The sequence below is a fragment of the Aulostomus chinensis genome, chromosome 12, assembly GCF_037954235.1.
Source record: "Aulostomus chinensis isolate RoL2024-O1b breed Wild chromosome 12, RoL_Achi_v1.0, whole genome shotgun sequence".
NCBI classification, from domain to species: Eukaryota; Metazoa; Chordata; class Actinopteri; order Syngnathiformes; family Aulostomidae; genus Aulostomus; species Aulostomus chinensis.
The window spans coordinates 24,872,185-24,896,226 of NC_141331.1; the positions used below are offsets into that span (position 1 = coordinate 24,872,185).

The 24,042-nt window shown below is 41.8% G+C and overlaps 1 protein-coding gene across 1 annotated transcript; it reads right to left on the reverse strand.

Moving 5' to 3' along the window:
• Positions 1-9,096: 9,096 nt before the first annotated feature.
• On the reverse strand, positions 9,097-23,697 carry hacd2 (3-hydroxyacyl-CoA dehydratase 2). Its single transcript, XM_086220878.1, has 7 exons — positions 23,488-23,697; positions 20,795-20,912; positions 19,350-19,368; positions 14,594-14,682; positions 13,953-14,074; positions 10,740-10,918; positions 9,097-9,812 (listed from the first exon to the last, which is right to left on the reverse strand). The coding sequence occupies exons 1-7, from the start codon at positions 23,607-23,609 to the stop codon at positions 9,730-9,732; spliced, it is 732 nt and encodes a 243-aa protein (XP_086077004.1). The 5' UTR covers positions 23,610-23,697; the 3' UTR covers positions 9,097-9,729.
• Positions 23,698-24,042: the final 345 nt, after the last annotated feature.

The window sequence follows — 24,042 nt, forward strand, 5'->3', positions numbered from 1 at the left end:
TTACTGTAGTCGGTGACAGCGAGCAGCCTTGAGAGGCAAGTGTCGTCAGTTGTGGGAATGCGTGGCGTTACTGATGGGAACTGTGGTGTGAAGCAGGGGCACTGGGGCGGAGAGCGTCATCCTCCTGGTGGAGCCAGCTGGACCTACCGCCCATGTGCCGTTCGATTCCTCGGGTGCAAGTCTTGGTTCTCGTCTTTGGAGAACAAAAATACAGATTAGTTTAACCACATTTTATCCTTCATAAATGTTGACCAAAAAACACTTATGTTACATACACTGTAAAAATTAAATGCTTAGGCTAATAAAGCAAAACAAACAAAAACAGTTTCTATCTGTCTCTCTGAAACTGTTTAAAAAAATATTCAAAGACACAGTTAAGACAAAACATCCCTCTCACTCATTCTCATGGCCAGTCTGCGTGTATTTATGGATTTTTACTTGTTGCTCTGCTATGGGCATAGTAGCTCAGTGCTCTTCCTGCAGCGTGGAGGTGTGAAACCTGTGAGCCCCACCAAGCAGGTTCCACACCGGGTTGCAAACACTTTTCAGAAGAAGCCGCACAAACAACAAGAAGTGGAGAGTGGACAAAGTTCATTGTGACCGGAGTGAGTGTGTATGGGATCAGAACCCTGCCACATTTACCATCCCATAAATGAAGGGTTGGCTTTTAACCGCTGGTGAGATTCGGAGGAGAAGATGGGATAAGGAGGGGTGCTGAGTCAGCCTGCACGCTGTTGAACAGATGGATGTCTGCTGCTGGTTAGCTTAGATTGCTGGCATTTCAGTTGCAAAAGTAGCAAGCACTAACACTTTTTACAAGTGTGTAACAGGACTGAACTGTAGCGTTAAAAGAGATGATTACAAGTTTGCTGTTACCATAGTTTTACAGTTAAAAATGTTTACTTATGAAAGTAAACTTTAATGTCACAAAGCAGTTGTAATATTCAAGATAGGAGACTTTTCCAAAGATAACTCTGAGCTACCTGAGCTTTTGTAACACAATTTATAGGTAAATACAAAAGTGTTACTAGTAATTCTAGTCACTCATGCTTTAATGTTACCAGATGGTGGGGAAAAAAAACCCAAAATGAGTTAGGTATGGTTTTTAAATCACTATTTACTGACCACTTTCCTTTCTTAACCCCTGTATCTCATCTAAGGTTATCATCAAGTTACCCACGATGCACAGAGACAGCGTATTTGTAGCATACCCTCTGCTGCTGGTAGAGGTCCAATTTAAAGTAAAGCTCCTGTGTGTTGTATTAATGGAACAAATGCAATTTGTGGTCATATGAGTTAGAGGACTTGTTGTGGCCCTGGTGTAAACTGCCTAACACAATCAATGGATGACATCTTTACACTCCCATGAATACACAAAATACCAACCAGGGCCACGGCCACTGATTCGAGGCCGCATGAAACAATGTCACGGTAGCCACACCTCCAGAGCAGTTCAGTTTCAGTATGAAATCACTGCTAGCATCCACTGGTTTGGGGCAGGACCTGACCATTTTATGTAAAAAGAGGCAGGCATATCAAGTCTGCCAGATCGCCAGTGCAGCCACGCTGTTCAAGAACAAATACGTGCACAGAAGGAACATTTCATAAATGAGACTCATTCTTGTGAATTTATTGTGCAACTGAATCATAACAACTATTCATAGATCACGCAAACACAGATGTTACAACACAGCCTGGCCAGTTAGCAAGTTCATGTTTTAGCTAATGTGACTAGCAGCTTTCATAAGTATTACAGAAGCAGTAGCCCCCCCCCCCCCCCACAGAACAGAGAGCAAACACACACAATGAAAGCCACAATGAAAGCACATTACTGATAAATACAACTTTCACTGCAAAAGATCACTTTAAGTATCTCATCTGATATTTTCATAAAAACAACAACTGCACCTTACTTTTTGCGATGACTTGTCTCTGTTTTGTTCTCCATAGGCCCTCCACACATGTAACACATGCAGCAGGGCCAACCCAGGTGTACTTGATAGAAGCAATTATGGTTCCATTCTGTTTGGTGTATCACAGCCATCCCAGCAAGCCAGCATGCAGAATACCAGTGCCCCAGCATGCCTAAAGAAATGGGGCCATCATTTGTGTTGACCCACCAGTGACATGTCAAAGTGGCTGCTGCGAAAAGAGCACCATGAGGGACAAACAGGGCATTTTGCATTTTGGCATCATCATCATCGTCCACAGCTCAGTTTAATCCTGGACGGGAGAGAGAAGAGCCACAACCCCCCCCCCAAGCAGCATGCATTCAGCCTGTCCAGTGACTGTACTGCCACTAAATGGCTAGTTCTGGCCTGAGCACCACCTGGGAGGTTTCAGGCAGCCTCCTCCTTAACCCCTGTCCTTCCCAGGATTCAGCATCCTGCTGCTCATGGATGGTCCAATTTCCTTCTCTTCATTGGCACTGGCAGACTCTTATTGTTAGCTGTTAAGGCAGCCATAAGGGAAGTGGACCGGGTCACAACCACGTGAGACTGATAGAGAGGAGTTTCAGGCCACACTGACCTAAACTCTATTAGCAAAAGTAGCATGTTTTGTGCTTGTCGTCCTGCAGACAGGCCAGAAGTACTTACAAGGTTACCACGGGTACTGGACTTCCTTAAAAATACTAGAAATTTAATACGGTAACCTCGACAACCATGTAAGACAAATCTGTATCTTTATCAAGTGTCATTGCCCGTCAGTCCCCCGTCCCTTGTCTTGGTACTTCATCCCTCCTTCTACTTGCCCTCTTTATGTCTCTTGTCATGTCCTGTTTACTCCATGTCCTTGACAAGTTTTGCTGTTTTTTTAATTGCTTTTTGACTATTACCACTCTCATTCATTCCAAGGTGAACTCGGGTGTTGTGAAAGGCACCCCTAATTAAAATGCATTAATATAATAATTATTGTTATTTCTATATCACTGCTTTTTGCAGATGATGTGGTCCTGCTGGCATCATCGGTCTGTGACCTTCGGCTCTTGCTGAGCTGGTTCTCAGTGGAGGGTGAAGTGGCTGAATGGATAGTCCACCGCAGGTAAGGAATGAGTCCTAACCCCAAGGGAAGGAGTGTGAGTATTTCAGGGTCCCTACTCTTGAGTGCGGGAACTATGGGGTATGAGTTGGGGTGATGAGTCAGATCAGCGGGAGTGTTGTTGAGAGAGAGCTGAGCCAGGAGGCAAAGTTCCTGATCTACTGGTCAGTCTTTGTTCCTACCTTCAACTATGATCATTAAAAATGGGTCACTAAAGAACAAGATCATGAGCACAAGCAGCAGACATGGGTTTCCTTTAGAAGGCTGTCTGGTGTCCTCTACGGATAAGGTGAGAATTTCAGTGACCTGAGAGGGAGTAGAGTTGCTGCTCCTTTGCATGGAAAGGAGCCAGTTGAAGTGGTTCAGGCACATGGTCAGGATGCCGCCTGGGTGCCTCCACGGGGAAGAGTTCCAAGCACATCCAACTGGGTGGAGGGTGGAGGGCAGACCCAGGACCAGATGGAGGGACTGCATCTGCACGCTGGCCAGGGAACACCTCAGGGTCGTCCAGTCAAAGCTGGTCAATGTGGCCAGGGAAAGGGAAGTTTGGAGTTCCCTGCTGGAATCGGTGTCCCTGCGACCCAATTTCTGATCAGCAGTTGAAGATGGATAGATGGATGTATTATTATCATTGTTGTTGTTTACAGTAGTAGTATATTCTATTAATCTGCAATAAATATTGCAGTTTTAGATGAATTTATAATTTTTAAAGTTTAAATCACATTACCATTTTAAGTCACTGGTGAATTGATGAAAGTAGTCAAAATCCCTGCGCAATGACATATCAAACACAAAGAGATTGAGGAACACCGCTGAATAATTCATGTGTGATTTTTTTATTATTATTATTATTTGGGTCTAAAAAAGTTTTAACAATTCAGTGTAGCTTTTAATTCTTTCTTTCACAAGAATGAGAAGAGTTGTGACTCATCCTGGTGGAGAGGAACCTTCACAGCCACATTTTATGCAGGGGAACAAACACAGAAACAGACACACACACACACACACACACACACACACACACACAGTATGTGCAACAAACGAGATTCACACTCAGCCACGCTCAGATATTTTGTTTGGATGTTCTGCTTCAGTCAGTTATAATGTGATTAGAGCATTTGTTCGAATGAACTACCGGGAGGAGGTCATTATGCAAGAAGGGATCAGGAGACTGCAAGTCAAACTTCAAAAAAAGCTCAAAATGTCTCTGTAGTAACCAATCAGAGGGTAGACACTCAAAAAGGATGTGACTTAAACAGAATAAGGCCTCAAATGTTCAGCCAGATCTACGTTTATGTTTACTCATGAGCTGTTGCTTTGAAATGGAAAGATTTCATGGATTTTGCGCAGTGTGCATCTGCATGTAGGCCTGAAAAATCCAAAACAAGCTCAGATAAATTCTCCACCACTTTTTAAAAATCTATTTACTCATTTATGACTATAATGAAATTGTTAAAAAAAAACAACCCTTGTTCTTCTATGTGACTGTCATCTGAATGTTTGATCATGATGGGGTCATGGGTTAGGGTGACGTGGGTCAATACTCCCGATTAAAACATTGCTTTATCAATTTCTTGTCAGATTCTGGTCAGAATTTTTCAGATATCTGAAACGTAAGTATTTCTGTAGAAAGTATTTTTTTCTATTATGTAATTCCATCCATCCATCCATTTTCTACCACTTATCCTGTTAAGGGTGGGGGTGGGGGGTGGAGCCTATCCCAGCAGTCTTTGGGCAAGAGGCGGGGTTCACCCTGGACAGGTCGCTAGTCCATGGCAGGGCCAACACAGGTGATTTCACTGATGAACACTCCTCTGTGGCTGAAGGTGTGTTCATCAGTGAAATCACCTGTTGAAGTTAGAAGGAAAACCTGCATACACGTGGTCCTCCATGGCACATGGCTCCCCTGATTTAGAGTCTGGATTAACCTGGTCCCTCTTGATGTCTTTGGACTGTGGGAGGAAGCCGGAGTACCAGAGAGAACCCAGCAGGAACAGGGAGAACATGGAGACTCACCCAGAAAGATCCCGTGCTGCAGCCAGGACTTGAACCCCGAACCTTCTTGCTGGGGGGCCACAGTGCTGACCACTGCACCACTGTGCTTTTATATAAATACACCAGGGAAACCAATAAGTTCTCTTAAGAATTTATGAGCTGCTGTGCTTATTTTTTCTGTGGTTGTCAATAATTATCTCAGTTTGTTTCATCCAAGATGTTTGATGTTGCCGCGGCTGTGGGGGAGCAATGACCACTTTTTCAGAAATAAAAATACTTCATGTTAGTATTGTTGTAAGCACATATGTATGCCGTGTACTTTGATATTTAGAGATGGTTATACATTCTACTTTTATTATTTTAAAATGGAGGAATTGTACTCTCTATTTTGCTTCATTTTTTTAAATGTTTAAACTTAATGTAACATTAGATTATGAACCAAAGTTTAAAGTTGGGGGAATTACAAACAAATACACCCCCACAGTACCATTTTGTTATTTTCCCCATTGTTACTTCTGAAACGTGAAACGACTTTATATTTGTCTATAGGTTACAAGCAAATATGGCTTTTAAATACATTTTAAGATTGGAGTGTTAAACAGTGAAACAAGAAAATTCTGAGGAGAAATGAAAACTTTTCATTAGGTAACTCTCAGAGAGACGTTCAGCACTTCATCCATCTCTGAGAACACGATTCTAGAGCCATCATACACAAAAACCTCCTGATACATCGATCAGTACCATATAATTAATCTACCATGTCATTAAAGGAGGATTAATCAGAACCTGAACGATTGATTGCAGATGTTTGGGTCAGAGAAAAGGTCAAGTCAACAGGAATTATTTAAACATTCAAAACCAAATTATAAAAATATATCAGAAATCCATGATTTTTTTTTAAATAAAGTACCAAGATACAGAGCATCTTTTGGTGTGGATGCAGGAATATGTTGTTGTCTAGGGGAAAATATTTGTGAAAAAAAATGTTTTGGGTTAGAAAATAACAGATACTGTATATTAATGACATACTGCGATTGTTGTTGTTGTTGATCATTGTAGCACAGTGCAGATACACTGTACAGGCACAGTTGCCTCTTTTCAAGGAACTAAAAGTTCCTGTGGCCTGTTGTCGTCTTCATTTTCCCCTGCCTGCTATGTCCATTGGAAGAATATGCAAATCAGACAAATGACCCGCGGAAATCTGCAGGTACTCAACCAATGAGAATTCTCCAACATCGAAGCCCCACCCCCAAAGTTCCTGGGCCGTTAAAAAGTAGTACCCCTCCAGCAGGGGCTTTTCTGTGGCAAATCAACTAAATTTTGACCCCCATTCAAGCAGTTGAAACGCAGAGTTCCTGTGACGGAAACGCCGCTCATAGAATATGTGACACTTGCAGATGAGCCTAAATGCACCACAGCCAGTCAAGTATTTGTATCCAAGACCTCTTGATGATTTACATTACAGGCTGGTGGTGTGACACGCTGGGGGGGGGGGGGGGGGGGGGGGGGGGGGGGGTCGCATCATCCTGGCACCACGTCCATTTTTCATGTGAGTGTGAAGTGTCTAGTGGGTCTTGAGATACCTTGAGTTGGTTTGTGCAGAGTTGTGACATCTTCCAGCGCCATCAGTTTGACATGACACATCAACAATGTCTAATAAATAAACTGTAAATGTGCTCTCCATATTACAGATTTATTGTAAATATATACTCATCATTCATACCTGTACAAAGTCCGCTGGTCCCATGCAAAACATTTGTATCAAAACCTTTATTCAGTAGAACCAGTCGTGTGGTATCATATGCCATGCTTTTGTATAATTTTAGTTTTCAGTTTTGGTTGTAACAGATCCTCATTCCAGGCATCCAGATCGTTCCTTCATGCACTTTGCACAAGCTGCCCCTCTGCTTCGGCAAGCCATTTCCAACAAATCATGCTCAACCAACTATTCAGGATACAAACAAACTACAAAAATCCATAATGAGTAGATCTGATATTACCAGCTGTTCAGCTTGCTACATAGTAAGAGTGTAAGGGAGGTTTATGGTAATGAGAGCTCACAGGGGTCAACTGAATGGTTTAGAGGTCAGGACTTTTGAGTACAGGTCAGGCTTTACAACACTAAAATGTTTTGAAATGTTGTGAACTAATTTTGTTTCCACTATTTAAAATATTTTGAATGAACATGAACTGAATCAAATGCGCTCCTGTGACTGCATTTCACTTTTGCCACTTTATAACTACTTAAAAATGGAGCAACACACCCAGTGAAACGGCCGCCTGAAATGGGGACACGACGGGAAGTTTTATCCAGAAAACAACAGGAGCGCTTTGGATTTGGAATTCTTGTCTGTTTTTCCATCTCAACGCACAACAAAATTCAACTCACCCGCATTTGACTGGGGTGAAGCAAAATGACCGTGTAAGGTAAAAAGAAAGGGTGTTAATTGGTGTTGTTGAAGAGCAACCTCACCATAGGTGAAAGTCGTTTTTCCTGACCTCTACTGGCGAACCGCAGTGATGGGGAGGTGGGTGTGGAGGATTCACCCTGATCAGAAGATGAGTGCCCTAGAGCCCTGTGTTGAGGTACATGTGTAGAAAACAGCTTCAACCAAACTGAAAGTGATTCAAACCCATTCACAATTACAATAAAGCAATACTTCACCCAAAAAAAGTTTTTTTCCCCCCCTTTTTTCAAGTCCTTAGAAATACGTCTTGAGCTAAAAAAAAAAAAAAAAGACATCATTTCCCACCTGCACAACTGCTTTGTGACGTCAGAATGCGGAGAGACAGGGTCACATGCATGTAGCTTAAAACTAATGGTGAATGATGACTAACAAACACCCACACACACCAAAAATGGCAGTTTACAAATTCTTCAGTGCATCATCTGGTATCTGTGAAACACCTTTATGACCCCAAGTGGGAGTATTGAAAGGTAAAATATACTTCTGGGTGAAGTAACACTTTAAAGCTCACAAATTAAAACACTGAGCTAACATGGTAGAAGGTGCATCAAATGAAAACATTCCCAAATAAAATGTAGTTTAAAACACACACACACACACGTCCCACCTCTCTCCAAACTGTTCATCACTTTTGACAAACTGAGTTCAGTTTCTTCTTGTCCCACATGGCTATGACATATATTCACCAGCTTCATGCGCCAAAATGATAGTGACATCACTTTAAAGTACCAGTCCACATAATTTAACATCCAGCACATATTCGGGCTACAATGCTACAAATTTGCTGCCTTACTCATCTGTGCTTTCTGTTCTTTTTTGCAAAACAAAAAAACAAAACCCAAAACCTTATCTTATTGGAAACGGGCTTGAAACAACACTTTCAAGTAGGTGTGCCCAAAAGCTGGAGGCAAGCAGTTGTCTGTGTACTTGTCGGGTTGTTCTCCTGTGTACAGTCTCTTTTTACTCAGTTCATGCTCTCTACTGACTCCTGAGGACCACATCTGGCTCTTGCGCTGCTGAATCCCCCATCATGTTCAGTAGCTCGTAGCCAGCCCTGCCGCTCTGGGGCCTCACAAATCATTGTCATTTGAACATTTGAAAAACAAAACAAAAAGCAACTGGAACTACTTTCATGTCTACTTGTTCTCTTGTAATAAAAAACTGTAATAATTGTATTGGCCTTTTTAATAACTTGGGGGGAGATGGCAAGAATAAAAGTGAGCATGTTCTAATCTGAATGGTTTTAAAACCAGCATTTCAGCCTAAAAGAAGATACATTTACTTTCAACAAATTCTAGAAATAAACACCTTCACATGAAGACCAAAGGAAAGTTTTCTCACTTTAAGGGGAAAATGAAGGAAAAACTTTACGAGTCTCACCACCCATCAGGTACTTATGACCTTATGCATCTACTTTCACGATGTATAAACCACCAAAACATTAAAACAAAGAAATGAAACCAAATGACACAAATCACTCTTGAAAAACCTGTAAAAAAATTAAATAAAAATTGAAGGACACAAAAGACCAAAGAACGCAACCAAGACGAGCAAACAAACACCAGCACAGGAGGAAACATAGAAACCATGCAAGCACAGAATGAGAGAGGTTTATTGAATTAAATTAGGAATGTATTCAAACTTTTCGGCGGAAATGAATGAACAAAAAAATAAAAATAAAAAGAAGAAAAAAAAAAAGGAAGCACCAACGTAGTAAATGCAAAATGTACCGCTGTTTCAACGGTAGTCATCTTCACATTACTCTCCCTACATTGTAGTCAAGGAAAATAGGGAGGTGAGAGATCTAGCAGGGATTTTCTAGTGTCATTTAAAAGGAAGTTATGAATTCTACCAGTGCATCAGTCGGCTCAATGCATTACCATGACCCAGTTCCCTTCAGTGCTCAGACGCCAGCTCAACTGTACCCAAGTCAAAATGCAGTTTTTCTTCACTAAACCAAAGAAATTTCAAATTGTTCATAAATTAAAGCAACAAGAACACAAAAACAAACCCTGTTCATTCACGTTTGGCGAGCGGCTACACAACCCAGATGAGAGCTGTGAGAAGAATGAAGTTATCTGATAATTGGAGTGTGCGCCAGGTCAGCTCTGGCAACACGGGTCGAGCTCTAGGTTTCAATAAGCGGACGTGGTTTTCTTCCTCTTGACTCGGTTGTTTTGGTGTCTCTCCCTTGATCGGGTCCCCCCCTGAACGCTGACAAGCTCACTCACTCCACTTTGCTGTAATCCTCTGCATGACCCAGCACCTTCTTCCTCTGCCGTATCATGTGGAAGTAAAGCTGGGGGAAGACTAAGAGGCACAGGAGGATCAGCACAAGTTGTTTTTTTTTACATCAAACCTAAAATGAAAACAACAACAATATAATCTTCTATTCCACCAAAAACAGGGACATTTTCTGGCTATTGTGGCTTCCATAACTTCAAACTATTGGAAAAAGTACTACATGCCACCTCTCCAATTCTCAAATGGTGATTAATGGTACAGCATGACAGAGCACAGGTACTGATACTGCATACACAGAGTTGATGCCTTGTTAAGGCTGTAGGGGACGCATCTGTGTGCCTCCATACTGTAAAGGAAACGAAGCTCATTAGGTGTTCTGGGTCCAATCTTTGAAGAAATGTTTCAAGAGGAAAAAGAGGAGACATTAAACGAAAGAAGAACCAAAACAATGGCTAATGACTGTTTTCAGTTGCTCCTTCATTCCAGCTGATGTTCATGCACTCGAACCATCTGAGGGAATTCAGTAGAGTGGAAAAATGCTCCAGCGCTAGATTACTTTTTCTTACCTTGGCGGCAGGCCAAAATTGAATTTCCGTTAAAAATTAATAAAAGTACAGCCAGTGAAATGCGCACTGAGACGGCACCACCCAGGGCCAGAATTTGTCACCACCTTTATTTTGCAACCTGGATTGCAAATCTAGATTTAATTCTTTCGAAATTGCATGCAAAAACTGTGTACGCCAGCCATACTCTCCAGCCTTTGCCCAATTTTGTCTCGGATAAATACAGGCAAGAAAAAAATGCACTTATTATTGATTTAAGACGCCTTTGCAGAGCTTATAGGTTTAAAATTCTTTTGAGGAATCATTCTCAGATACACATCCCCCCCCCCCCCCTTTGCTTTGTAAACTACATTTCCCTTCTGGAGACTTTCTGGAAGCACACAATGTAAACCCTTGTCTGGAGAATGCTAACTTTGGCTAGCTGACTTACGTGGAATGTAGGAGAGCATGACGAGGATGAGGAAGGTGTAGTAGTCAAAAGAGAAGTTGTACTTGTTGGGGAGGGTGACAGAGTATAAGCCTGTCTTCTGCACCGACGGCAGCGCTGCATAGATGGTCAGCAGCTCCCCAGTCACTCCCATGGGATAAAGCACAATGAAGAAGGTGTACCTGCGGGGGGTGGTGGGGGTGTCAGTGACAAAATCAAGCAGTTTTTTTAGGCATTGTGAATGCAACATGAAGAGCAGGCTACATAGCTGGTCTATACAATACAGTATAAACAGCCTGCTTCATCCTATGATCAACGGCTCGTCTTACAATGGGGTTTTAGGGAGCACGAGTACAAGAGCAGCAACAAACCTCCCTGAGAAAGAGCTGCTGAGAGAGCGTGGGTCACACAGAACACCAAATGAGGAGGGGCTAAACACATGCTCCATCTTTAGTTCAGACGTGGCCGCAAACACTTCAAAAAGACTAAAGCAAAACGACGGCAAATCTTTGACAAATCAGTGTCATTGAAAGTACTGGATGTGCATTTCACACCACCAGCGTTCACACACAGCAGGAGAAGGTGGGCTAGGAGCTGCTGTGACCTGAGCCGCTGACAAGCTAGCGATAGCATATCAGCGGTGTAATAAGCGGTGGGATAAGCAGTTGAAGATGGATCGATGGAATGAAGAAACAAATTAATAAAAACCAGACCTAAGAGACCTAAAACACCTAAAAAAATCATGAAAAATTAATGTAATTCAGGATTTCTACTTTCCTGTGAGGTCAAATGCTCTTAAATTCTGCATGTTCCCTAATTGTGCATTCTTTCTTTTTTATAACCGATTAGTTGGCAGACTGACGGCACAAAACGTCAGTCTGATGTTGCACTTGGTCGTGCACTGGATGGCTGATTCAGATGAGATTTAGCTCTTCTATGTCATCCAGCTTCTGACTGAATAATTAACATGGAATACAATTATACAAACATATGTGAACGCCACTGAAACATGTAGTGTTAAGATGCTACTCAGCCTTAGTTTGCTGCTTATACAACTTCAGATGACACCAAATACATGAAAAAAAGTCTGTCTTGTGTCATTTGTAGGTTTCAAACTCTTGGAAAATAGGAAATAAGTAGAAGTTCTATGACTGGACAAGCGTATCTCTTAGCCACATCCATGTCATCTCTTCTCCATGCACTCTTTTTCACCTCCAGGTGAAGGGGAGGCTGAAACTGCCTCACGCTTGAATCTCCCACCCATTTAAACTGTTGATGAAGATGTTCTGATGGAAGTAAGAGCTGTGACAAAACTCAATGACAGTGAAGCAAACACCTGAGACCATCTACGCCACAAGGTGTGGCGTGAAACTACGGTGAGTTTCCAAGAATGGAAACAAGGAAGTAGTGTTGCCTCAGTCTGCATGGCTCTAAATTCTGAATCACAGAACTGTTGAGGAAGGTTTGCTTGGGAAAACTGAGATGCTCTCTTATACATCTGCAGAAAGCGCGCATCAAATAGAGAATTAACGGGGAAAAAAAGTCCATCTCCTGACAAGCTTTCCATGTCAAGCAACCGCCTTCTCAGAATTTCAATTTTTGTGTCTCTCAGGGTGAACAATTATCAATACAGCAAAGGTCTCATTGGCTACCTAGCAACGCAGACCGCAGGGAGGAAGACAACTGTTGCCCTGGAGGAAGATGCAGATGAGTCCCATAAATCAAATATCAATGATATTGTCAAGGTGCAAAGAGCAGATGATTTTTGGATATCTGTGGGCGTTTTTAATAACTGAAGAGTGATGTCATGATTAATCCTGTAATAGCAGCACTTTAATCTCTAATCGCATTCAGAGACCCTTCATCGTTTTAGCATCGGAAACAAGATTCACTCGTGCGTTTCTGCGTGAGAGGAGGTGAAAGAATCAGTAGCTCATGGAACCTTTTACCCCCCCCCCCCCCAAAATAAAACATGGCTGTTTTAATGGCTTAATCTGAACGTTAATACTTCCTAAAACTAACCTAGAATTTTGAACGCTGTTTACAGGTAAATATGAATGGAGCTGCAGCTCTGGATCAGGATTGGGTTTCAAATGGTGACTGTCAGGGATGGACTATTTAATAGTCCATCCCTGACAGTCACCATTTTTCATTACGAACTCTACATTCTGATGGATATCAGGGCACGAAATTTAAAAAATGACCCCATGAGTAATATTTTCCCAAGTCATCTTTCTAAACTGCAGATAAATATTCCTCGTACATATACTTTAAAGAACAAACTTAGAACAAATATAACAGTAATAAATGTCTTAAAAGTTGCCAGAGTACAGACAGAGATGAAACTATTATCTTATGGACGAAAACATAATAATAAATCAACTTTTTTTTTTTGCAATACCTGATAACCAGCTGGAGTTACTTAGCAAGAATGAACACACCAGAAGAGTCAATCACTTTGATTTCTGAATTATTCCATTCTGGGATTAATATGCAGAATAAATGTGTTTCATTAACTAACTGCAGCAAGCTCTACAAAAGTAAACACATGAAAACCTTTTTGGAGGTGAATTTGCATGACGCTGTGCTGTGAAAACCAATCAGAGTTGACATTCTCCCCAAGTCACTGATGTGCTGAAGGCGAGAACGTCCTGACGTCCAATCAGACACGGCAGTCAGTAAGTTTTACAGCGTTTCTGGGACTTCGTCAACAGATACAGAACAGAATTGCCGATTAAATATGTGGATGATGACAGAAGACATGCCCCCCCCCCCCCCCGAGTCTGGCTAACAGGAACATCTAAACTGAGGCTACGTGTAACTCAACACACCGGACGATGACTTTATTAACCTGGACTCCACATCGTTACGCTTTCCAGCCTGTCTGCCAAAAGAGAAATAATAAACGAAGCACAAAAGGTAGAAGTCTGGGAAAAACAAATTTCAGCGTCCTTAAAGAAAAGTATAGATTCTGTAACTGACAGTTACAGCTGATGCCAGCAAAAACTTAGAGAATAATAAAGTTTCGGCCTGCACATTCATTACTTCATCGCAGGGAAAGTGATAAATATCTAGTTTGAACACAATCAAAAGGGAGGAAATTCGTCTTTTTACAGAATCGGTCTGTTCACCCAGTACTGAGGCTCTTGTCCGCATTGCTGATCCTTGTCACATGACAGCTAGTCACTGTCACCACTACAGTGGCGATTTTCTTACCTTGCCCATTTGATGAGGTAGGGCAAGTGATTGAGCAGGCTGAAGGTGTAGAAGGAGTAGCGGATGATTTCAGTGACGGTCCAGGCAGTGACAAAGAGCAGCACGCTGTCCTCGCTCTGCACCTAAACACACACACACACACACACACACACACACACACACACACACACACACACACACACACACACACACACACAGGGGTGAGGGGAGGGTTCTCCAACAGATCGGCCTGGCTTCATACAGAACCATGCTGTTTGTTTGCTCACAAATCAGACCGCAGACGTTAGGTTAAAAAATATGCAAGTATGACGATGAAAAGATGCACACAAACTAAATTTCTACGTATACGCACGAAAAAAGGAGCAAGGAAAAATGTCAGTTCAAACTCAAACACAGCACACAAAAACATCCCATACATGGAAACTGAGTCGATTCACGCCTGCAGCCCTACAGCAAGACCGCCGGACTGTTACTTACATGTCACATGTCCTCTCTGACCTACAGTGTTAACAGGGCAACAGTTCATCAACTAGGAACATGAGGCCATGTGACTAATTATACTGTCGTTCATATTAAGTGCATTACATGGTGTGTGTGTGTGTGTGTGTGTGTTTGATGTAGACAACAGAAACTCATCTTACCTCCCTAACACTGTGCGTGACGGCCCAGGTGAGGAAGACCCGGGACATGACCTGAAATCCAGTAAGGACCACAGAGGAGGGTACGATTCCTGGAACAGCAGACACAACACAAGCGTGAGGAGGAAGACTACTGGCAGCTGCGCGCGCTGAACTTGCTAGCCCACAGCTCTGTAAATAAAGACGGATATCAAGCCAAGGGATCGGGATCGCCCCCTGGTGGCTAACTGCAGTGCAGTTCCTAAATCTGCCTCCCATCCATGTTAGCAGACAGATTCAGGTCAAACTAAAAAATAAATAAAATCAGAGTACACCTCACCTTTTTTTGAAACATTTGGTTTTAATTATTCAGTATTCAGTGGCTGGTACTCACCAAAGTACCTGCTGACTTTTTTTCAGAATTGTAAATCAGGAAGTCAAGAAGAACAGTGACAAAAACTTGACACAGATTACATCAGAGATTTGTGCACAATACATTCTTGTTGATTATAGTTTAACTAATCCATATTCAACATCTGTAATATTACCGGGGAAGTACTTTTACAGACTATCTGAAGAAAATGCTGCTCCTACAGTAACAATTGATGGGATTAACAACTTTCTCCAAAGCCATTGTACCAAGTTCACCTCTATTTTTTTTTAAATTCAGGTTTTTGACTATTTTTGACATAAACATTAATCAGATCTGTCCACTTGTCTTCAAAGTGAGATATGGTTTAAAAAAAAAAAACCTGCAGATTCAGCAACTAATATGAGGTATTATTCTTTCAACAATGACAAATCAGCATGTGGTCAGTTTATATCGCCGAGTTATTTTGTGGAACGAAAATGAAAATTGAATGAACTCCTTTGTTTCAGTGTCTGTGCATAAGAAGAGACTTCGACATGCGCGACTATCCAACGACCCTGCAACAGGAAGAACAATAACCCTACTGTTCACCAGGGTTCCTGCAAGTGGCAACAGGTCAAATTGAAGACCCTTTTTTTTAAAGACTTTTTGAATGAAATTTTCGACCTATTCCTGACACCATATGATAGCTTTTGGTCAGCAATGAGTGCGCTTCCCAACACACAAAATGCTTGCTTGTGGTGCTGACCCAAGTTGATCGATACCTGAAAAAAGGATCTCCAATGATGCACGGCAGCACCGACCAATTTGAAAAAAAGACAGATACAGAATTCTCAATTTCACCATTTATTTTGGCATTGACAAATGAACACTACCACACTCCTTCCCTACAGAGAATGCAACTGGAATAGGGGAGTGAATTGAAAAGTAAAAACAATAATAATAATAATACATTTTAAAAAAGTGAAAAATGAGTATGTAAGAATTAAGTGTTTATATCAGTGACATATGTTGTATTGTGGTACCGGGAACCCGGGCAGCGGTAGCGGAGACCTGGGTCGCTGGAGGAGGTCGAGGCATAGCAGCAGGTGCTGGGTCTGCTGGAGACGATGTCAGATATCCGGCTCGATGCAGCCTCTGACTCGTGTCTCATGTTTACTGGACTTCGCATGCAACTCCAGAGCCTTGATCCCTAACGTTCCCAGTTGAACATTTTTTTGCACAAAGTGCAACGGGCTTCGAGCGGATTTCCAGTAACTCTCTTCAACCAGCATCTCAATTCTTTCTTTGTCCAGCCACAGATCATTGAGTCGCCACTCGCCCATTTTAGATACCCGATCTGACTCACCGCGCGCGTCCACCACGTGTAACCTGCTCGACTTTCTGTGCGACACGGAACTCAGACCACGCGAATGTGACACGCAGCATTCGCATTTCTCATTTTATTGGTTCCACCTTGAATAATTTTTCGTTGATATGGTCGAACTGATTTCATCGTCGGACACTCCCGCGGGAACATTTTTTAACACGCTAGGTCTAACGTAAAGTCAATTTAAGACTTGGCGCCTCATTTTTAAGACCCACCACCAAAATTTAAGACTTTTTAAGGGCCTTAAATTTCGGATTGTTGAATTTTATACTTTTAAGACTGCGCGGGAACCATGGTTCAAACAGGGACATAAAAAATAATCCTGCCGCTGTGAATTCTTTCTTTCCGTCTGTTCTCAACAGTAATTTCACGCTTATCTTATTGTTACATTTTGAACATTCATATTTGATTGGAGGTTTGTATTTTTAATTTTTGTACATCTTTTATAATGTGTTTCTCATAGATGCCTTTACAGGTTTCTACCACACCATCACACACATATTTTATGTTGTTTTTTTGTGGTCTTCATATGTGTGAACTAAACTTCAATCAACATATTCAATAACTTCACTTAAACACAATGTAGTGTCACCAAAATCCCTTCACACATCAACGCTCTCGTGCTGGTTACACCACCGTACCGGTGCTTGAACGTTCCTTTGGTATAAAATTAGAATATACCATCAGAATAAATAGATGACATAAATGCAACTATTGAAGAGAAACTTTAGCCATTAAAGATCAATGATTTCTATACTTTCAAAAGGGGTTTTTAGTACCTTAGTGCTAAAAAGTTGGGGTTTTTAGTTTTGCAAATGAAATTAATGTTATTCAAAACGTAAATACTCTAGTTAATCCCTCTAGAAAAATATGACCGAAAGTCACGCAGTCCTGGTAGGAGCTGATGTAGGACGTGTGTGTTCATAGCCTCAATTTCAGTTTACAACCTTATTAAATGTTTTGCATTTGGAAGCTGGTTTTCCGAGCACAAATTTCTTCTATTTTATTACTGCTGCTGCTGCTTTCATCAGCTTCTGGGAAAACTACTTAGGTGTTTCTGTGTCCACACATTTACAAGTTACATTAACAAGTAAGTTAAGCAACAGTGATTTTTGTGTGTCCGTGTCATAGACGACACAACAGATATTTCCAAAAACCGAAGGTCGAACTGAAAGCTGAGGATCACGCAGGCATGATGCTGCATCTTCAACTGGCCAGCAGAGAGAAGGTTTGTTTGTGTGTGCTGGTGTTTTATCAGAATGTGAAGCTGCTTCCACACACTTGGTTTCAGTTTAAGATAACATGCAGGGCAGGTTAAAAGTGGCAGTAATTATACTTGTACATCGCTTCGGACAAAAGCATCTGCCAAATCAGAGAGTAGAATTATGGCTGGAGCAAGTCTAGGAAATGTGACGTGCGCTGAAGTGATGGAAACCCAACGATGTGTGTGTGTATGTGCAGACAGAACGGCAGCTGCAGGGAGCCTGTTTGCAGTGGGAAAGGTCAGCTAGCTTTAGCTTCAAATCCCAGATAATGAAGTGCGCTGAGGCAACCAAGCGCGAGCTGGTCTCTTCTTATCATGTTAACACCACCAGAGCCGGCAGCTCCCCGGCTTCCTCTCTGGCAAATATTTCAAATATGAAAAGGCTTTGTTTGTTTGTACATATTTACTGTCGAGAGGCATCTACACATGCGGTCACTGGTCATTCACAATAACCATGTAACCGCAATTCAGCATCTACTGCACTGCACTCTCACTAGTTACGGCAAGTTTCCCGGGTAGATTTAGCATTCACAGAATTTCAAGTTCATGGGTTTGATATGGCTGGGTTATGCTTTCAAGGCTGTACAGCTGCAGTTCTGAAGAGTCAAACAGGTTGCGCTTTGTGCGACTGATTCAGTCGCGGTGGCCTAAAAACACTTGTGAACAGTAACACACTCACCACAGCTCACTGTTGAGGGATGAGTGGGAAATGAAGACTTAGATCTATTGACTGTCACAGGGATGACCCTTTTTTTTTTTTTTTAGGCCGACCCCGATATTAGCATCTCCGCGGGTCTCCTTAACCACAAGCTAATGGGGTTTTTAAATTGTATTGTATTTTCAAAATTGCTGAAAATTATTTCTGTGGCAAACAAAAGAGTGTGAGACTTAAAAACACTACTTTTATGATTTATGAAGCATAAATGCAGCAGTCATGAATAAAAAGCTAATGTTACGCCTGAACTAGGCTGTGGATGCATGACTTCAACATCACCACAACTAGTTTCTTGTGTTTTCTGTGTGGCAACGTTCAACGTTGGCAAAAAACCTTGATCGTCTTCTTCAGACACGTGTTAAAAATCAAAAGCAAGCTTTGTGGCCAACTGGAATCACACAATTTAGCAAAAGATGACCAGTAGTATGAAGAGAGAAAAGGGCAGGGATGTTGTTCATTTCCTCGCCGCATTCTTCTCCCTTCATAAATGAACATGAATTAATTCCATCTTGTCAACAGGCTTTACAGCGCAGACATTTAACGGCTCGATGAGACGAGGGCTGCAACTAACGCTTATTTTTTCTTGCATTATTCCCTTATTATTTTTTTATCATAAATCAGTGAACCGCTTAGTTTATAAAATGTCTAAAAAGTGCAGAAGATCTCTCTATTGAACATCATGAGGTAGCGGGGCGGCTCACATCACTCAAATAGGAACCCTCCTCAAAACGGACAACTCAAACGTACCCTGAGTTTTGTCTTGCTTTTTCATTTGTTTACCTAAATCATCTGGCTAGCAGACCCTGAAAGACAGCAGTGTGCGTATTTAAATCAAACAACAAACCAACATCTTCAGCAAGTCAAAATATTCTCTATTAACCTTTAATATACCTAAATCTAAAAAGCTAGCGTCTAAAAAAGAACATTTAGATGAATCACACTGCATTGACTGGTACGCTCCCGTTCTGTTCTTAAAGTCCTGTGAAACCAGTTAATGAACAGAATGCTTGACTGGGAAGTGAGAGTGGTGGAGGTGAAGGTGGAGGCTGTGGACAAACTCACCTACAGCGCAGTGCAGTATCTGTGAGAGGAAGAATACGACACAGTTAACTAACATGCACAGTCTAGAGAAACGGACCACATGTTCTGATTTTCTTCCTGCTGTGTATGGTTTCAACAAAATTACTTCATGATGAACGCTGTTTAACCAATGAAAGGATTTACTTCAAGGAACACGCCAACCTTTTGGGGAAAAAATGCTTCTTGACTCTCCCGTCCAGAGCCAGACAAAAAGACGGATGCTCAGACCCTGAGAGACAGCTGGCTATTTGTTAGCTTATAGCTGCTACTAGCGCACTTAACGGTGGGCAGGTTAGCATACGTCCCTGCAAAAACACGCTCAGCTATCGTGCGATAACAGCACACCATACTGGCGAGGACCGGCAGAATTTAGAGAGTTGTTTGACAGTCACATGTTGACATTCTGATTTTTAAAGCACTTTCTAAAAAAAAAAAAAAAACATAAATAACAGAATACAATATACAATTCATATAGAAAACAGGGCTGGGCCGATGGTCACTGCCATCATCCATCACTGATGGTGGTCAGCAATCAGCTACTGAGCCCTCTACCATCAGAACATGGGGATTTGAAAGCCCTCTGTATTTCAGTAATTGTGTCTCCTCAGAGTTGCCGTAAGGAAGGATTTTTGTTTCATTTTTGACTTGTAGGAGAGGGAAAAAAAGAGAAGCTACAGCTGCTGGTCGCTGCATTGACAAGAGAGTGCCTATCTCCTTGTCAGTTTCCCAAAAAGTTGACAAGTATTTTTGAAAGGTGGGCAATTCTTGGAATCTGTGATGACACTCTGAGGCTGTGGTGTTCAGGCTGTCAAGATGATACAAACAGTGAGCTGCAGCCTCCTGTCAGTGAGCTACAGGACAGGATCTCTGAAACGCCTCTGCACCAAACACATACAGTATGCCTTTTTGAGAGTGTACGCACACATGAGTAAACAGCAGAGGACTTCATCTCCCGTGTCCAGCCCCACTATAAGACCATATGTCCTTATAACAGTGTGTCCTTGCTTCTGTGCCTTTACGTAGCACTGCTTAGCAACACATACAAGTTGACTGCTGATACGGTAGAGATGAGAGGACACACGAGCCGCTGCACAGATAACAGGCCTGTTATAGACGGCGCCTTCATACGTGCAGACGTGAAGCCACATAGAGAGGCGTTTTTGACAAGATTAAAGGGTGTATCTAGCTTTGTGACTGGTTCACTTATCCATTACCCAATCGTCTAAATCTTCATCAATTATTCACAGCACTGCTCGGACCAGCAACCATCAACAAGGCTGAGTAATCATTGAGTGAAACGATGTTATACGCCAGTAATTGAATGATTAAAAATGTATCGGAATGAAAACGAGGCCACAATATCTTCTAAGAACTCAGATACTTCTCTGCGCTACACCGCACTGATACATATTTGACGCTTGTCTCACCTCCAGAATAGCTCCAGTCTGAAAGAACTTGAGCGGCTTCTCTATGGAGTAGTAGAGGCCATGGTAGCTGCCTCTGGCCAGGTACGCTCGGACCAGACCCACAGCTATCACCAGCCACCTGAACAGGGACAGGAAAAACATAATACAGACATTGGAAAAGTGCCATATGTGTGCTGTTTGTGCGCAATGCAAACGTCTGATACAGGCCAGAGTGCACTAGCAGATGTGGAACAGATGCAAGACACCGTTTACAGCCCATATACGACCATAAAACTGATACGATGATGCAATCGGACATTATAGACCGTTACATGTATCTTGCATGAGGTCAAAGGTCAGCTAATGAGCCAGGTTCTTGGAGATACCAGCTGCAGGAGACCTCAGCAGCTCAAACTCCTGGTTGGACAGGATAGAGGGCGGGGCTGGTATGTATTAGCCTCATTCTCAGTTACTGCTGGAGGACAAAATCAACATCAGGGCCAGTTGGCCAGAAACTGAACGCATCTGCTGATCTGCTGTGGCACCCACTGAATACAAGCACTGCTTTTCAACAGCGAAACTACGCGCGCGCGTGTATGCGTGTGCGCGAGTGCGTGTTTGCATGTGTGTGTGTGTGTAAGTATATGCCTCCTCCGTACAAAGCAACCACTATAAGACACACAATGTGATCTAACCGGTTGGAACAGAGAGCAAACATCAACCATCGTTTGTCACAACAGCTTGGAGATCAGTGCAGTCAAAGAAGAGCAGAATGATTTTATACCCTGACAAACTGTCAACATTCAATAAAAACAATCAGAAAATGTATCTCTAAGTTAACTCTGATTAAATAATCACTGTAAATTCTAACCAAGGTCACCAATAATAAACCCAGCTTAAGCTTATACTCAATTCTTCCCAAATTTTACAGCTTCTTGTATTTTTCCTTTGATTGCATCTGAGTTTAATTAACCATCTACTCATTTCTGTATGTTGGTTTGACAGAGGTTGAACATGTAAACCTCATCTTCCGAATCAATTCACTATGAGTAAAGCTAAATGATCATCCACAGTTGCAGAGGGCTCTTGACTAAAGCTGCGGCTACCTCTCCTTATTCTATAACCAGAAAAACAAGACGAAGCACGAAACGGCAACGTTCTCTCTCCCTTCGGGAGCTTGAGCTCTGTATCATGGGGATCAAGTCTGTCACTGAGCTGCTCCCCTCCCTGACCACCTGAGGGCTCCACAGACCACTGACACTTGGAAAAAAGGCCTGAGGATCCTTTACTTCGCTTGATTTGTGTTTAACCTGTGGGCCTTTTTAGGCTTATTGTCACTGCATGTTGTTTAATGACATCTTGTGCTAACTGTTGACTTTTATGCTGATATTTCCCTCCGTAGCACATTGAGATTTGTGTCAAATTAAAAGTGTATGACAAATAAAATCTATTATTATTATTATTATTATTATTATGAATGATAATATCTTAAGCCTTTTTCTCAAATAGGTTTTTGAAACAACTACTTTATTAGAATCAACATTGTTGCTCCTTATTTGCCGGTCAGTTCAAAATACAATTTACTGTTTGTGTTTGTTCACTCAACAGAAATTATACTGAGAACTGTTTGTATAATCGTTTCGTTTATAATAGTAGTTTTCTGTACCGAATTATTTTTCTGAATATCTAACATGTAACATTGCAATTTACAACTCATTGTGCCAAAAGCTAATTTTTACAGATGTCAATATCGTCGGTATGAAACGAGCTTATATGATATTCACATTTTGAATAGACTGAAAAAGTGACGTGAACATTGTTAATTTGAAAAAGTATAATTCATAGACATTTCTTTGATTTCTTCAGAACATCTGGAAGAGGCTATGAATAATCTTTCTGACATGGTCAGAGAACAGAGCAAGTCAGCCCAGTTTCACCCATTGAACCAACACCAGTGACCTAGTTTTCTTTGCTCCACATGGAAAATAACTCATCGTCCTTCTTGCTTTAGGGACTTCTGGAGAAAAACAAGACGTTTAAAGATGTCTCCTTTGACTCTGGAAAATGATTGCATGATTTGTCACACTTTCTCATCGTTAGAGATACGAGTACTGGAGGTCAGCAAAGGCCAGATAATAAAACACTGATTGTAATTTAAATTTACATTTCAGAAGAATATTTCAAATAGGCGGTATTGTGTGAGATTATAACTACTGGTATAATAAGTATTAAAGTAGAAGTACCAAAAAAACAGTCTTTTTCATTTTGGTTGTACTGCTTTGTTTTAACTCGAACAATTATTTTCAGTTGATCTTCGCAGGTCGCAGCGAGGACTGACTTTACCACCGAAAATGCACACATGAAGGAGGGACGATAAACTTTCAGTAGACAATGAACCATCTGTGTCTCAAGAGCATTGTTTGAAACTGTCAGCCTCAATTACGGTGCCCGCCTCGTTGACGCTAGCGTTAATCTGTATAAGCCGTAAAACGATGCCTTACAAATTCAAAGTTATTTCAAACCACAGCGCGCCCGGCAGCGTTAACATGATAACCTGCAGGCATACGACCGCCAAATGCACCCAAGCTAGTCCTCCAAAATACTGAGGAGAAATCTGACTTCTGTTTTTAGCAGCACTGTCTTGATATAATAGCATACACGCGCTCAACAGCAGCTGCAGCAACATTAGCACCTGTAGTTAACACGCTACATACCCCGCTGTCATAACAACGTTGTAGATGACCAGGTAGGCCGTGGCCAAAGCACCGGGGCCCTTCTTTTTCTTGGTGGCCGCATCGGTGTGGGCCGCCTTGCTGGTCACCTGAGCAGCTGACATGACTGCAACCCCTCAGCGATCTTTGGTCCTGGAGACAGCAGCTGTCAGGTTCCCCGAGTCAGGAAACGAAAGGGGGCCAAACCCGGAAGTGCCTTCCACAAGTGAGAGGAGTCCTTCTCGTCACTTCCGTCTTCGTTTTCAGACGCTCTGGAAAGCGATGCAACATCCTGTATAATTTGTGATTTTTAAAATGAAAATACTTGTCACACGATGTCTGCTCATTTTTTGAGTATTCATGTAACTGTATGCGAATTGATTAAAACATCTTCGAATCATGGGGCAAGGTATTATCTTAAATTCTGGCCAGTCAGCAAGTCATCTCAGTCAGGGCAACGTTTAAGTGTTATTCACAAACTGTTTCCCTGTAACAAATTAAGCACATGCAGTTTTAAAGAAAGTATACATAACTCCAAAAAGAAAAAAAAAGAACAGG

What these genes read in the sequence shown, in the direction of transcription:
- hacd2 (XM_086220878.1), bottom strand. Translation starts at nt 23,609, where the DNA reads ATGTCAGCTGCTCAGGTGACCAGCAAGGCGGCCCACACCGATGCGGCC. An exon ending in AACGTTGTTATGACAGCGGG is followed by an intron (nt 20,913 to 23,487) that starts GTATGTAGCGTG and finishes GTCCCTGTTCAG; the next exon opens with GTGGCTGGTGATAGCTGTGG. An exon ending in TCACGCACAGTGTTAGGGAG is followed by an intron (nt 14,075 to 14,593) that starts GTAAGATGAGTT and finishes GTGTGTGTTTAG; the next exon opens with GTGCAGAGCGAGGACAGCGT.